The sequence below is a fragment of the Micropterus salmoides genome, unplaced genomic scaffold (assembly GCF_014851395.1).
Source record: "Micropterus salmoides isolate LMB-PRFRI ecotype aquatic unplaced genomic scaffold, ASM1485139v1 Ms_hic_scaffold_8, whole genome shotgun sequence".
Lineage (NCBI taxonomy): Eukaryota > Metazoa > Chordata > Actinopteri > Centrarchiformes > Centrarchidae > Micropterus > Micropterus salmoides.
The window spans coordinates 17302650-17316406 of NW_024044570.1; the positions used below are offsets into that span (position 1 = coordinate 17302650).

At 40.1% G+C, this 13757-nt stretch overlaps 1 protein-coding gene across 3 annotated transcripts in view; it reads left to right on the forward strand.

Moving 5' to 3' along the window:
- Window positions 1-13757, forward strand: part of megf11 (multiple EGF-like-domains 11) — a 74375-nt gene that overhangs the window by 15754 nt on the left and 44864 nt on the right. For 2 of the 3 annotated variants that reach the window (XM_038707137.1, XM_038707139.1), the window contains exons 3-7: window positions 177-317; window positions 2170-2284; window positions 3044-3145; window positions 3572-3672; window positions 7986-8078. In XM_038707137.1, the coding sequence (XP_038563065.1) occupies window positions 2178-2284; window positions 3044-3145; window positions 3572-3672; window positions 7986-8078 (403 nt within the window). In that variant the 5' untranslated portion in view covers window positions 177-317; window positions 2170-2177. Of the gene's footprint in view, window positions 1-176; window positions 318-689; window positions 740-2169; window positions 2285-3043; window positions 3146-3571; window positions 3673-7985; window positions 8079-13757 lie in introns of all 3 variants that reach the window. The other variant, XM_038707138.1, reaches the window with a different exon arrangement.

The window sequence follows — 13757 nt, forward strand, 5'->3', positions numbered from 1 at the left end:
GGAGGCTATGCAGAGTAAATTGGCCTTTCAAGGTTTTGTGAACTATACCCTTGTTGAGATTCTTGATCCCATAAGAAATTTATGAGTTTGTGTACACGCATGCGTGTTGAGAACCAGCAAGGAAACGTGTCTTCTGTGTGTCATCATAAGCTCATTATATTTCTTATCTCCCACAGATCTCCAACTTGTCATCACCTCTCCCAGCAAGAGTGTGTGTGTGTGTGTCTAGGCACAGCAACACTTCTGTCACTTTGTGCTTCCAGAGTTGTTTCAGCATCCACAAAGAAACCCTCAGGGACCACAGGCCGTACGATTAGGTGAGTTTAAGATCACGTGCCTCTGGCTGTGTGTTATGGCTATCTTGCCACATATTTAGAATAATCCAAATTTTATCACCTGTCGGCCTCCCACTGCAAGCTTGGAACTGAGGACTTGTGAGGTTTGAAAATGTGACATGACAAGTTATTAGGTTGTCAAGAGCCATTCGAAGAAATGACTGAGGGTGGTGGTCTAATCACAGGAGCAATAAAAGCTTTCTGGTCAATCAGGCAGGGTCCCTATACTATTCAACAGGATTGTTTCAGAGAAGTGCCTGAATATGAAATTGGATGTAGCCCTTTAACATGTGTGTATCTTGATTAATCATCCTGTTAAGGAAATGAACATGACTATAACCTCTGCTTGTTCAGATGAACTGCTACTTAGAAGAAGCGGAGGTCTGATTGATTTTCTTTCACATGTGAGTGAACTACATGCGGCTATCAATGCAGAAGATTAGCTGAACATGTGAATGTGTGTGTTATTGGTACAGTCACTCAGAAATATTGAACACCTCCCAAGTAACATAACGAAGCACATACAGTGCACACAAAACCTAATGTATACATGCAAACACAGAATCACATATGCATATGATCTCTACACATTGAGTCATATACATAGACGAGTCAAGAGTCAGTTTCCCTGTATTTATTCTCATGTGTTTGTAGTTTATACAATGTTTTCTATTCTCAAGAGGCCATATCATGTCCACAGCCCAAAGACAGATCACCATACATAAGATACATTTATGTTACTGGTAATGGGAACAAAGCATTATCCTAAAGTATGAGATATATTGTGTGTCAGTCATATGTGTCATCCATACAGCTTTTATCTTCGATAGCGATTTGCTAAGACCTACACATGTAGTGAATCCATCAATGTCATGTCTGTTCATCATATGTGCTCTCTGCCCATACATGTAATGAAATAACCTGCTGGTCTAAACAAATCTGCATCTCTGTCACGGTCACAGGGAGAAGGTCTTACTGAAGGAGAAAAGCACAAGAGCGATTGTTAAACAAGCATAGGCATGTTGTTTAACAGTCCTAGCTTGAAAACAACTTAAAAGCAATAGTTTGACATTTTGGGAAATACTTGTATTTGCTTTCTTGGCGATAGTTAAATGAGAAGATCGATACCACTTTCTTGATAAAAGGAAGGTGAAAGTCATCTAAGCTTAACATAAAGGTTGGAAATGGTGGGAAACAGCTAGCCTGACTCTGTCCAGAGATAACAAAATCCACTTACCAGGCAGTACCTCTAACTTTGTGTTCAGACAAGAAGCGAAGCAACTTTTAACCGTGCATCATTCACTCAAATTTGCCATTGGATCATTTTATTCTGTGTTTATTCATCCCCAGACACAGTAATGTAATGTTCAAGTTCACTAATTAATAGCCCAAACTATGTTAAATAGTACTGTAAATAACTCCCATAAAAACCACAACATTTGTTTTGCATTGTTTCTTGTACAGATTAAGCAAATTATGTATAACAAATGATGCATAGCAAATAATTAGTAAGCTTTAGAGGTGCTGGTGAGTGGATTTTGCTCCCTTTTCACAAAGCCAGGCTTGCTCCACATGTTTCCAGCCTTAATGCTAAGATAAGCTAACCTGCTGCTGGCTGTAGCTTCATATTTACCAAAGGGCAAAAAAGCAAATAAGCAAATTTCCCAAAATATCTAACTATTCCTTTAAATCAGCATTTGTTTAGATAATCTGGAAAACTACTTTAAAAATGTGTGCAGCACTTCCAAGTACAAATATGTTCTTATTAGAAAGGAAAATATGAGATCTGATCCAAGTTATAATCGTAAATCTTTCTTCCTTGCCCCCCTTTCAGTTTGAAGAATGGGGTCATCTGTTGCCCTGCAGACCCTGGTGCTTGTTCTGGCTTTGAGCACAAGTGTATGGAGTCTGAACCCAGATGACCCGAATGTCTGCAGCCACTGGGAGAGGTGGGCATTACCCTCTTGTGTTTACATTGACTTTTTCATTTGGAAGAGAATCTGCTGTAGTTTAGCAGCACCAACTCCCAGGGCTGATGTTGTCGATCCTGGAACTTTTTCAGTGTACCTGCTTCTTGCGCCCTTAACTAAAGTTCCAGATCTATTTTCAAAGTGCATACAGCAGTATCGATCTCACACAGCTCAAGTCGCCAAGCTCTGAGAGATGGGAGGAGTTGCAGCTTCAAATGAAATACGCAGGCAAATTGATCAGTGTACTCTCATCCTAATCAATCATGACAGCCATAGAGCCTGAATAATTATTAGTTGTGCTGGGCAGTGTCACTTATGAGAAATAAGCAGAAATAATATCTCTCCTCAATGCAAAGGGGAGGAAAGAAAGCTGTGAAGATATATTATCTGGAATATTGCCTAACCAAGGTGAGGGTACTTAGGGATTGTGATTCCACCTTGTTGGCATTAAAATGAATTCCTTAAGTGAGCTGTGTTCATGGCTTTGAGGTCCTCCAATATCCTCAGACTGCCTCTGGTTGCATGTATCACAAACATGAATCACTTAAAAGCTCCTTTCAGGTTCTTTCTTTGCATATCAAAGTTATTGTATGACTTTTATTGCAACTGTATCAATTGACAGGACCTTTGTGCTTTTATTGTTTTTTTCGTCAAACCAAGAAGCAAACAAATGTTGCTGGGAAAATATTCCCAGCAGTGTCTTTCACCACTGGTGTCTTTACATTTCTGTCTTTTTAGCTACGCCGTGACTGTCCAGGAATCCTACGCTCACCCATTTGACCAGATCTACTACACCAGATGCACAGACATCCTCAACTGGTTTAAATGCACAAGGCACAGGTACGTTTGTCGGAGTCTCCTTATTTGTCCCCGTGTTTGTGTCATCAGTGGCCTTTAGTGTCCCCCAAAATAACAGCCAAGTCTGTGAAGGCCATAGTAAATGTCCTTGTTAATGTGGCTGACAGTGAAGTGGTCAGAGCCAGGATGTCTCTGCCTGTAATTAACTTCAGTAAATGTTTTAATTACTCCATTAAGGTTTATAGTGGGCATCCAACTAAACAAGTACAGAGTCACCTCCCAAATACTGACTTTTATGTAGCTGTGTATTACACAAAATTCCACTGGGTTTCAATTATTTTTCCTCGTTGTACAATAACAATATGAAATCATGCTTCAACTTACTTTAACCTTCTATATGTATTCCTGCCCTTCAGACAGGGTCACTCTTTACGTCACGTAGCTGTCTCTGTGTGTCTGTTTTTTCAGGATCAGCTATAAGACGGCTTACCGGCGGGGAGTGAGGACCATGTATAGGCGCCGCTCACAGTGTTGCCCTGGTTACTTTGAGAGCGGAGACTTGTGTGTTCGTGAGTGTCCTTTTTTTAACTCCTTTGTCCTCGATGATGACATTTCAGGTGGTTATGTTTGCTAGACATTTAGAAAAAAAGAAGGAAATATTAGGATTGATCGTTTCTGTGGGTGGCTTGCCTCTGTCGCCCCATTCCAGTCTGATCTTGTTTATCATGAACGCCCAGTAATAACATGCCACCACTACCTCATCTGTTAGCATGCCACCATCCATGTGAATTTACTCAGTTTAAGATGACTTAGCATGGATTAACATGAAGGCACATTATTGTACAGAGTAGACTGCTCACTGCTTTACTCTTCCAGCAAGAGTCATTTAATCGAAGTTGTATAACAATGAGAAAAATGAACAAGCCAAGAGGGTCCTGGTTACAGACTGAGTAGGTATAACACCCGGCATAAAACCACACTGGAATTCAAAAACATGAAAAGAGCAGAAGCCGTGAAAATTGGACTGTTGCAATATGCTGATAACAGTCCTTCACTGTTATTTTTGTTGCTTCATTAATGGTCATTCATTTCTATTTTTATTCACACACATCAAACTGCATATTTTGGCATGCTGGCCAAATAAAGACAGAACATATAGCTTCTGAGAGTTAAGTTTTTGATATTCTCGCCTTACCTAATGTTTTATTCCTTTTAAATTAAGATTAGAATTGAGCTTTAATATTTTCCTAGATCTTTTGCAACATGAGGGAGTTACTGATTCAGTGATACTGCAGCCATGTGGGTATGCTCTTTGACCACAGAGGAGCTTGTCCTTGTGTAGGCTTTACTTGCCTCAGGGCAGCAGAGCACCGGGAAGCCAGCCAGCAAAGAATAAGAGCCAGTGTGATTATCTGGGGGTCTTGAGGAGGGAGGTGCAGACTGATCAATAATGTATTCATTAACCATTTGATTGATTATGAAGCCATTTGTTCAATAACAGTCTTTTCAGCGTGTTAACTAGGTGTGTCTGCAAACTGTTGAGGTGCCTCTCAAATCTGGCCTCCCCACAGTATGAACAATATGTTTTGTTTTGATATTATGTCAGACTAACTGTGAAAACAGCTGGTCTCTCCTTTAACCCTCTTTCAGGTGAAGTTGGGGGACTGAGTTGATGGGGCCGAGAGGGCAATTCTGCTTTTTGCTGCATTTGCAAAGTGTTCCACCCCTTCTGATCCTAGCACTCTCACTCCCAGGATTAAGAGATTTGTACTCCCCGAGCTGTTTTGCATGCAGTGACAAAAGGGGGCATTATAGAGTAAATCGACCTAAAATTAACTCAGGTTGTCTATTTCAGGACACTTATACCACCCCCTCCCCACCCTGTGTATTTTTAGTTTACTGTAGCATTCTCCATGAAGTCTATTTCATTAAAAGTCATAAATGCTTCAAGAGTGTTTGCCTTTTAATCCTGCTTATTTTTTGTTTGGGTTTATTGGTCATATGGTACCACATCAACACTTACATTAGCTCCAATGAGAGGTGGCTGAATGAATCTGGGGATGTGAAGAATGGAATAAAATTTTTACACAAAAGGAGAATAAGAGTACATAAGGTATATACAGTATATTTAATATACATTTGACATTAAATCAGCAGCATTATTTTTAAAGATTTTTTTGTTTGTTCTTTTGTTTCAGTCAGTTTTTGAAAAGTGATTAATTTTCTCAAAGTTCTCAACCATAAATTGAACTTTGATCTGTTCTCTTTAATTAGACTGGGGGTCTTTATTAATTTTGTGACCTTTGATCAGTCGTAAGTCATTACCTTAATCTATAACTAGCCTATGTAGAGGATGTGAGGAACTCATTTCCCTTCTAATAAGCATGATTATTATGGTTGTGCACGAGGGGAACTCACTAATGGCAACAGCTCGTAATATTTTCAGAGGATGACAGGCTCTGCAGGGCTATGAGTCCTTCTTTTTGCAGAGCATATAGGCCAGATGACTCCTGCATGACTCTTGCCTGTCCAGTGGTGCAATATAATTCTAAAAATGACTTTGGTGGCAGAATTAGTTGGGTTTTGATAAAGTTTCAGGCAGTAGTGCGCTAGCACATTTCATTGGGTTTTGATGATTGGGAAGATGATGAGATTTTTCTCCAGAAAGGGATTCGGTGCCTTTGATTTCATTTTCATTTTGGCTTTGTTGCATTTTTTAATGCTTCAAAGACTAAGTTTTAAAAAGAATCATCTCTGTGCTAGATGGCATGTGGAAGAAGCTTTGGAGGGAGTTGTTTGATATGTTCTGTAGGCATATCTCTTAGATTGATTTAGCCATCAGCTACATCCCGACGTGCCACTTTTTTTTAATTTCACTTCCATATCCAGTGTACTAAAAACACTACTACTACAAAAATCATAAACAAACAGAATCATACTGGTCTTTTTTCCAGACTGCAGCACAACTCTCCAAAAACGAAGAATAACGCAGTTAAACTGGAGACTATAAAGATGTATTTTTATTCAGCATTTTAAAAGATTGTAGTTTGACTGGGCAGGAATATAACATTTATTAACGCTGCATGACAATCACCAATTAGCTCTATTGTTTCCTGTTCTGATAACACCTCTGCATAATGAGTTAGATTAGCCTTTTATCTAGATGAAAGACTCAATTTTCCAACAGATTCCTTAGACATGAGTTAAGCAGAGTGATTCATGAATTTCAATTAAAATGAAAGACCTACCTCCTACTTTATTATGCCATCCCTTCAGTACACCGGTTCAGATCTCAGGAGAAAGGTGCGCTTTGTCCTTTCTCCCATATTCAAAACTTCATTTCCATATTTCTTTTTTTTCTCTAAAGGATGTGACACATTTGCATTTCCCTGTTCTCGCTGATCAGAATTTGCTGATTGAAAGTAAACTAAATCAACTCATTATGGTGACATTGAATTTGTCTCCTCTTTTCTTTGAATACTCGGCATACTGTGGGCTCATTGATTACACGTAGTCAATCTCACACCTTCGTCAGCACAAATGTGGAAGCTCCATCCCCCTTTTCTTCTTGCTGGCTTACTGTAATTAGACAGTTTTCTGCCAGAGTACTGATGCTCAGAAATCTGCCGTAAATTATCTTTCAATCTCTGGTTTCCATTTTTGCCTTGGGAGCATTTCTGCGATTAGCAATGGAGTGTTTGGGAACTTTCTCCTCTCCTGCATCTCTCCCGCTGGCGGTGGATCCTAATCGAAGCCTGATTGAGTGATAATCTATAGTAGCACTGTGTAGGCCTGCAGCCAGCTCTCTGCTGACCTCTCTGCTTGCAGGATGAGCCCCATAGTGTTGCACAAAGAGCTGAAAAATTGCCCCAGGTCTTATGTTGTTTAAAGAAAACTCACAGATGCTATCCTCCTGCCCCCTTTTCACTTTTGATCATAAAACAGGAAAAAATAAAGAACAAAAGAAGCAGAACTTGGATGAAGTGTTGGATGAGGGCTGATCAGTTAAGGCTATGGCTGGTCTGTTCTGCTGTCCTTGGGTTGTGTATCATCCCTCTACAGGCCATGTTAGCGGACTGCTGATTCCCATCAGGCAGAGTTTCTCTGTCTTCGTATTGGCCTGACTGTCTCATTCCCTAGATAAGAGCCTGTCTGTCTTAACCCTGCTGGCCAGATGACCTTGGCTGCCACAGATTTATTCATGCTAAGTGCCTATTTTGTCATACTTTTATTTCTTGGCTTAAATCAAAAAAAAAAAAAAATGGCACTGTGGCAAAAAAACCCCTCCATGTAGGTCACTTTATTATCCAGCTGAACCAAACCTCCAACTCTTGTGAACACACTCCCAGGAATACTGATGCCGACCCAATCAATTGGGTGCCGTGTTGCTCAATATGAATGATCAAGAAAACTGCATACTTAGTAAACACTGTGGTGCCTGGACCTGCTACATTAAAGCATCACTATATGACAAAGCACTGGCTGATCAAATTAAAAGGGATTTACAGCTTGTTCCTTCATGGAAAAAAAACCTGCTGATAAGAGCTCATTGTGGAAAGCAAAGCTATGCGATAAACAGGGATGTTGACCAAGGACTCAATCTCCTAAGAAATCATTTAGCCCAGTGTCAAATAGTGGAGATGGATCTTGAATATGAGTGCCATGGCTAAGATTTACTCCCTTGATGGTATTAGGGAGATATTGAGTGTTCAATTTTATGGGCCATTTTCCTTTGGCTGTTATCTTGGTGGTTTTCATTATGCTGTTTATTGGTGGTTTAATGATGTTTTACACCCTGCTTGTGTGTGTGTGTGTGTGTGTGTGTGTGTGTGTTAACTCAATTATAAAGTACACTGATGATGAATGTCTTTTTTTGTCTCAGCTCTGTGTACAGAGGAGTGTGTCCATGGTCGCTGTGTGTCTCCTGATACATGCCAGTGTGAGCCTGGATGGGGCGGACTGGACTGCTCTAGTGGTGAGTGCACTTTCCTCCCTAAGTCTACAATGAATCACTCATTTATTCCTAAATGGCTTTCACAGCCTGTTAGTCCATAAGAATTTAACGTGAATCCTACAACTGTTTTGCCTCAATGTACGTCTATCTCAAAGCTGCTCAGCTTTGTATCCTCTCTTCTTAGCAAACACAGCCAATGGAACAGGTAAGTCACAATGAATTAATTTTCATTTGCTGGAAGTGGAAGTGATTTGCTTGATGAATATAGCGGATGGATGGATGGTTGCATCCCCCCTGTGTCTACCCAGCTCTCTGTTATGGTCTTAATCATGATTAGACTGGTGCCTATGACTTGTTCAGTGGAATGATGAATCAATGCCAAGCTGAAACAAACCATTGTGCTGGCCTTCTAGCGGGGTTTTCCCACTAGTCCCCAGAGCTGGACTCAAGGAGGGATGGGAGGGTGGAGTTAAGCATATCCATCCTGCAATCAGCTAAATGCTGGAGCGTCACAGAGGCCCGGCAGGAGGAAAGAATATATTTACTCCTTTGTGATATTTATGTCTGCAGAGACATTGTGAATTTGCATACAGGAGGCCCTTATTCCCAGCTCAGGACAGAGATGGCAATGGCCGTCACCATTTTCTACGTCAACATTTCTGACCCCAAAATCTTAACTTCAACTCCTGGTTGCATTCAATTGTTATTGCCTATTGCATGTTTAGGAATGAGTAATAGAAGCCACAATTATATCAGTAGTGTTATTGTATAGATCTATGAGTTTTCATTAGCAAGAGAGCCATTCCCTGATTAGCAACTGTGTGTAAATCAGCTGCTCCAGCTGCGGTGCCGGCCCATTGGAGGTGGATTCATGGGCATAAATGACAAGCCTGAGCTGTTTGCCGCTGTTCACTCCTACAGACTCATGAGGGTCCAACAGGGTGGATGTGAGGTTCAGGGCCCCCAGGGACTCTTGTCCCACTCTTGGTTGGTTAGGAGTGCAGTCGTGTGTGCCTTTCAGCTTCCAGGTGCTGGGCTAATCCACCTTATTAAAACAGACTTGATGATTGAGACAGAGGCATTATTCATAACTGTAGATTTCCATACCAGGCATGATTCCAGGCTTTTTCATTTATGAGCTTTCATCTGTAGAAATGAGGAATGCGTGCCAATTTTTAAATTAAATCTGCCCTCTTTTTCCTTCGTGTAAATGGTTCAGTGTGTTTTTTTTGTCTTTCACTGTAAATTTTACTTTCACCCAGCTCAGTTAGGTGATGTGAGTATAAGTAGTCTTTGTGTAAGTGAATGCAGCCATCATATTATGGCTCACATGGGCTGAAAATCTATTCCATTCCAACACAATCAATTCCGTGGTTCATTTGCTGTTTATTTTACCTCTATTGTATTTGAGTTGAGGTATTTGTGTTGACATAAAAGCCAATCCCCTGATATGATAGCTGGTGAGAGGGAAGAATGAACTGGTCACATGATGAAGGATGTGTGAATGTGATAAAAAAGTGTGTCGACCAGGCTTGGAGATGAAGAGCTGCCGTGGGATGCTAGGCGGCCTAAAGCTGAAGTGACAGCCTTTCAGCCAGTGATCTGGAGCTGGATCAAAGGCTTGGACCTCATTTCTGGAGCAGCACCCACCAGGACGCAGTTTTGTAAATGGGTCAGGTGGTGAAAATAAAGAGTTGGACTGTTTGTGGCCAGAAAAGAGAAGGCGATAAGGTGGGAGAGATTCAGTAAGTTGTGTTGGGAACAGTGGTGAAGGCTGAAGAAAAATATCGCCTGTTTTGCACCCGCTGATGTCCACCTGCTGTAGCCAGAAAACATTTCATCCTTTTCCCCTACCTGAGGCAACAGTCTCACTGAGACCAGACCTCTTCTGTGACCTGTCCAGAGTCCTGGAGTGTCTTAGACTCATCTCAAGGGCACACTGGTAGACGTGGACCACAAATAAAACAGCAAAACAGAATGTTTGCTATTGACTTTTGTTTGCAAATGATGTCCCGTACTACATCGATGAAATGTGGATTTGGGACATTCTGAGTTGAGGTTGTGTTTTCCCAAAAGTGTGATGAATGATTAATTGTTGTTGTTGGTTTGTGTGATTGGTGTAATGCCTGTGTATTGTGTTTGTGGAATGTGGTCTTGAACATGGTTCTCTGATCACATATAATAATTTTTTTTTAAACTTTTTTTATTTAACAGTTTGGACCATTAAGACTGTGGTGACATATATTCATTAATGTTTGTTTTTTCCTCTCTGTTTTTCTCTGTTGTGCTTGTGTTTTCTTTCCTTCGTCTCTTTTTACATTGAAATGTACCATTTGTCTTCTCTGTGCCACTGTGTATACTTTTTTTCAAAAGGGTTTGCCTTGAAAAACAACATTGTTCTCAATAGGATTTTCACCTAAAAAAATATTAGTCTCACTAAAGCAATTCAGTTATATGGAGCTCTGCTTATGGGTCTGAACACTATGTCTTTAGTCATTTTAGTCAACTGAAGTACAGTACTAGGTTTTGCCAAAGTAGTGATATTATTGGTTGTAGTTTGCAACAAAAATAGTATGTTGCTGTAAGAAGAACGGAGCAGTATGAAATGAAATGCGAAATCAAATCTTTGTAGAATATTAAGAGTTTATTGAATGTTTTTTTTTTTTTAATTGTGAGTTTCTTGGGTTTAAAAGTAGACTTTTTCTAGTTGCAGAGAAATGACCCTCGCATTGCTGTGTACTTTTCAGCACGTGATTTCATCCCTTTTGATGGGTCACTATATGCTACTGTAATAACAGCTTTCAAATGAAGAGAATGATAAAGATAGATGTTGTATTTACAGGGTATATTTAGCTATGACTGCCATCACTTAAAATATTATGTGCAACGAAGCACTATCATTGATTTCATCAGTGCTTCAGTCGGATAATGATATGTTCTTGGTGCTCAGGGAGAATAAATGTGCATTAATATGGAGCTTTTAGTGTTTCTTCTGTCTGCCTTCTTGGAGATTGCTTTTCTTTATTGTGCTGGAAATGTTAACCCACATGTGCAGAGATTATAAAAATCAATGCTACCAAGATAAGCATCTGAAAAGTCCAAGAAGTAGTTTGGCTTTGTTAACCACAGAGCATCCTTTGCACTTTAAGGAGAAATCTATCACACTTAATAGTCAAATCTAATGTGGTTGGTCAGCCGTGGTCCGTGAGGTAACATATTCCTCCCTAATGTATTCAAATGGGAAGGCAGCCACTGCTGCGAGTGTTATGCTTAATTGATGAATGTGGCCTATGAACACTTGTTTATGCGATATTGCACCAGACTGGGGGCACAAGCTAGTTTATGTTAATTGTCAACCAAAACAGTAAGATTATTCATTATTAAGGTTCTAAATCAGTGATTGGTTTGATTAGATATTGAAGTCATTGTGTTGCAGTAAGAATTTGGGCTGGGTCAAGAAGAGATGGCAGATATTTCCTTTGGCCTCATTAACTTATTTCGTTGCAGAAGACAACCAACACAGACGCAGTGTAAAAGAGTAGCCAGACCAAAATCCATGCAGTTAAACTTCATTTTGGCTTGAAAAACACCCTTGTGAGGACTCCCTCTGGCACCCGTCGACAGGATTTACACATTATTCTCAGAAGTACGTCTGAGCCAGATGGTTCCTCTCCAAACCCACAGCAGCAGGACATTGACATGCATTGCTGTCAAAGAGCAAGAGACTGTGAATTACACTGAACGGCACAGAGATGTACACACAGATTTCCTGTGGTTTGACACATCACTCCAAATGTCTCTTTACTTTCCTCTCAAAACTTGTCTCTTCATTAATCTTACAGATAGAGAATTAAATATTTGTGTGAGTGTGTGTGCCTTTGAATGTGCTAGTATAAAAACAACAAGTCACTTTTCTTTGAGATGATGGGCCCATATCAACAAAAAAACCCCTAGAAAAATGAGATTTGATCTCCACACCACCTTTTAAAAGAAGAAGTCTAAATCGATTGAATTCCTCATTATACAACCATGTAAAGTGAGACATTTTGGAAGAAACATAAATATTCTAACTTGATCATTCTGAAAGGGGTTCCTTGCTGCTTCTAACAGTCGATGCCGGCTGCCTCATTCATTTTGATAGATCAAAGCGCCCAGGCAACGGTATTTCTCCAGGGGACATAAGATGGACCAATCTATAGTGCCTTGTGGAACACAGTTACTACTCTGTATGTGTGTGTGAGTGTATCCATTAAGCCCTCCTGTGCTGACAGACCTTTGTTTTTGTATAGTATACTGTGCTCCCGGGGAGCACTGCAGCCAGTTTATATACTACCAAGTATGTGACAGTATTATTTATTTGGTCATTGTGATATCACCTCTTTTCCATATCATGCTGATGAACTAGAGCAGGTTGCACCAGTTTTTCTTAAATTCCATCTTAACCTAGTTATCATTTGACTATTTCTGTAGATTTCTTGGGCATTCAAGAAGTTAAGGAAAACTACACAGGTCACCCTTTAAGTTTCAAAGCGATCAGACAAAGTGTGGTTTTTGCAGTGAGAGGTATCTTTTTCCACTTGCTTTCTATAGGTAGTTAAGCATTTTGTGGGCTGCTAATGAGCTCTGGGCGTCCCGCATTTTAGATGCTCTGAGGGCTTTGCGTTTTTGTAGAAGCGCTCTGAACACCGCAAGTTGAAAAAACTTAAACTCAGAGCAGAAAAACACCCAGCGTCATTGGTATTTTTTTCCCATTGTCCAATTGGATGACAATATTGGAGGAAAAACTAGTGGTGGCTGAGCTATTTTACCATCCTGATTACCATTATTTGAACAGAAAACAGTAGGGCTGGAGGCAAATTAGAAAAAAAATGAAGCATTCACCTGCCTATGACAGCCTTTGTGAAGTAATCGGGTTGGATTTCCTGCAAAATACATTTGTTTACGTAGGCTGTGACGTTCATGCGCGCTCCCCACCTTCTTGCCTCCTGATCCTGAACTGTACACACTGACCTATTCACGTTATATTAGGATTAACATGTCTCAACACACTTCCAGACCCATTCAGTACAGTAATGGTACTTACTATGGTCTAACTGTTATACTGTTAAGTGTGGCAACAATCTAATTTATAATATTCAGTCTAGCTCAGTAACCATTTTTGTTACCATATAATAAATGCAGCTATGTTGCCATTGCTGAGTCTCTCCAGTGAAAGATTAACAGCGACGGCAAGTCAATTAAAATTTTCATCCCCCGAACATGGATTAGTTAATGTCAAGCTGATAAAAATATTACTGTAACGTTGCAATGGGAGTTTACCTCAGTCTCCAGCATTTCATGTGTTGCTGTCTCTTGTGTGTCAATCTCTCTTTTGAGCACACACATGATCAATGCTTGGAAAGGTAGTGGTTGCAATCTGCCTCACAGCTAGAGGCCACTGAAAACTACACATGGCCCCTTTAAGCTAAGTTGTGTTGCTAGGTCCAACGAATCACAGCAGATTTTCAAGTGTGTGTATATACAGATGATTTGGTTGTTGCCTAGCAACAATTAAATAAATGCACATGCTGCTTTATAAAAATGTTTTATTGTAGGCTTCAACAAAAAAAAAAAAATGCAGTTCGCCATGTTTTATAACCTGCAAAGCGCACACTCTGTCTGATCAGGCTCTTACTGTTCAGTTATGTTACAGCTGATGCT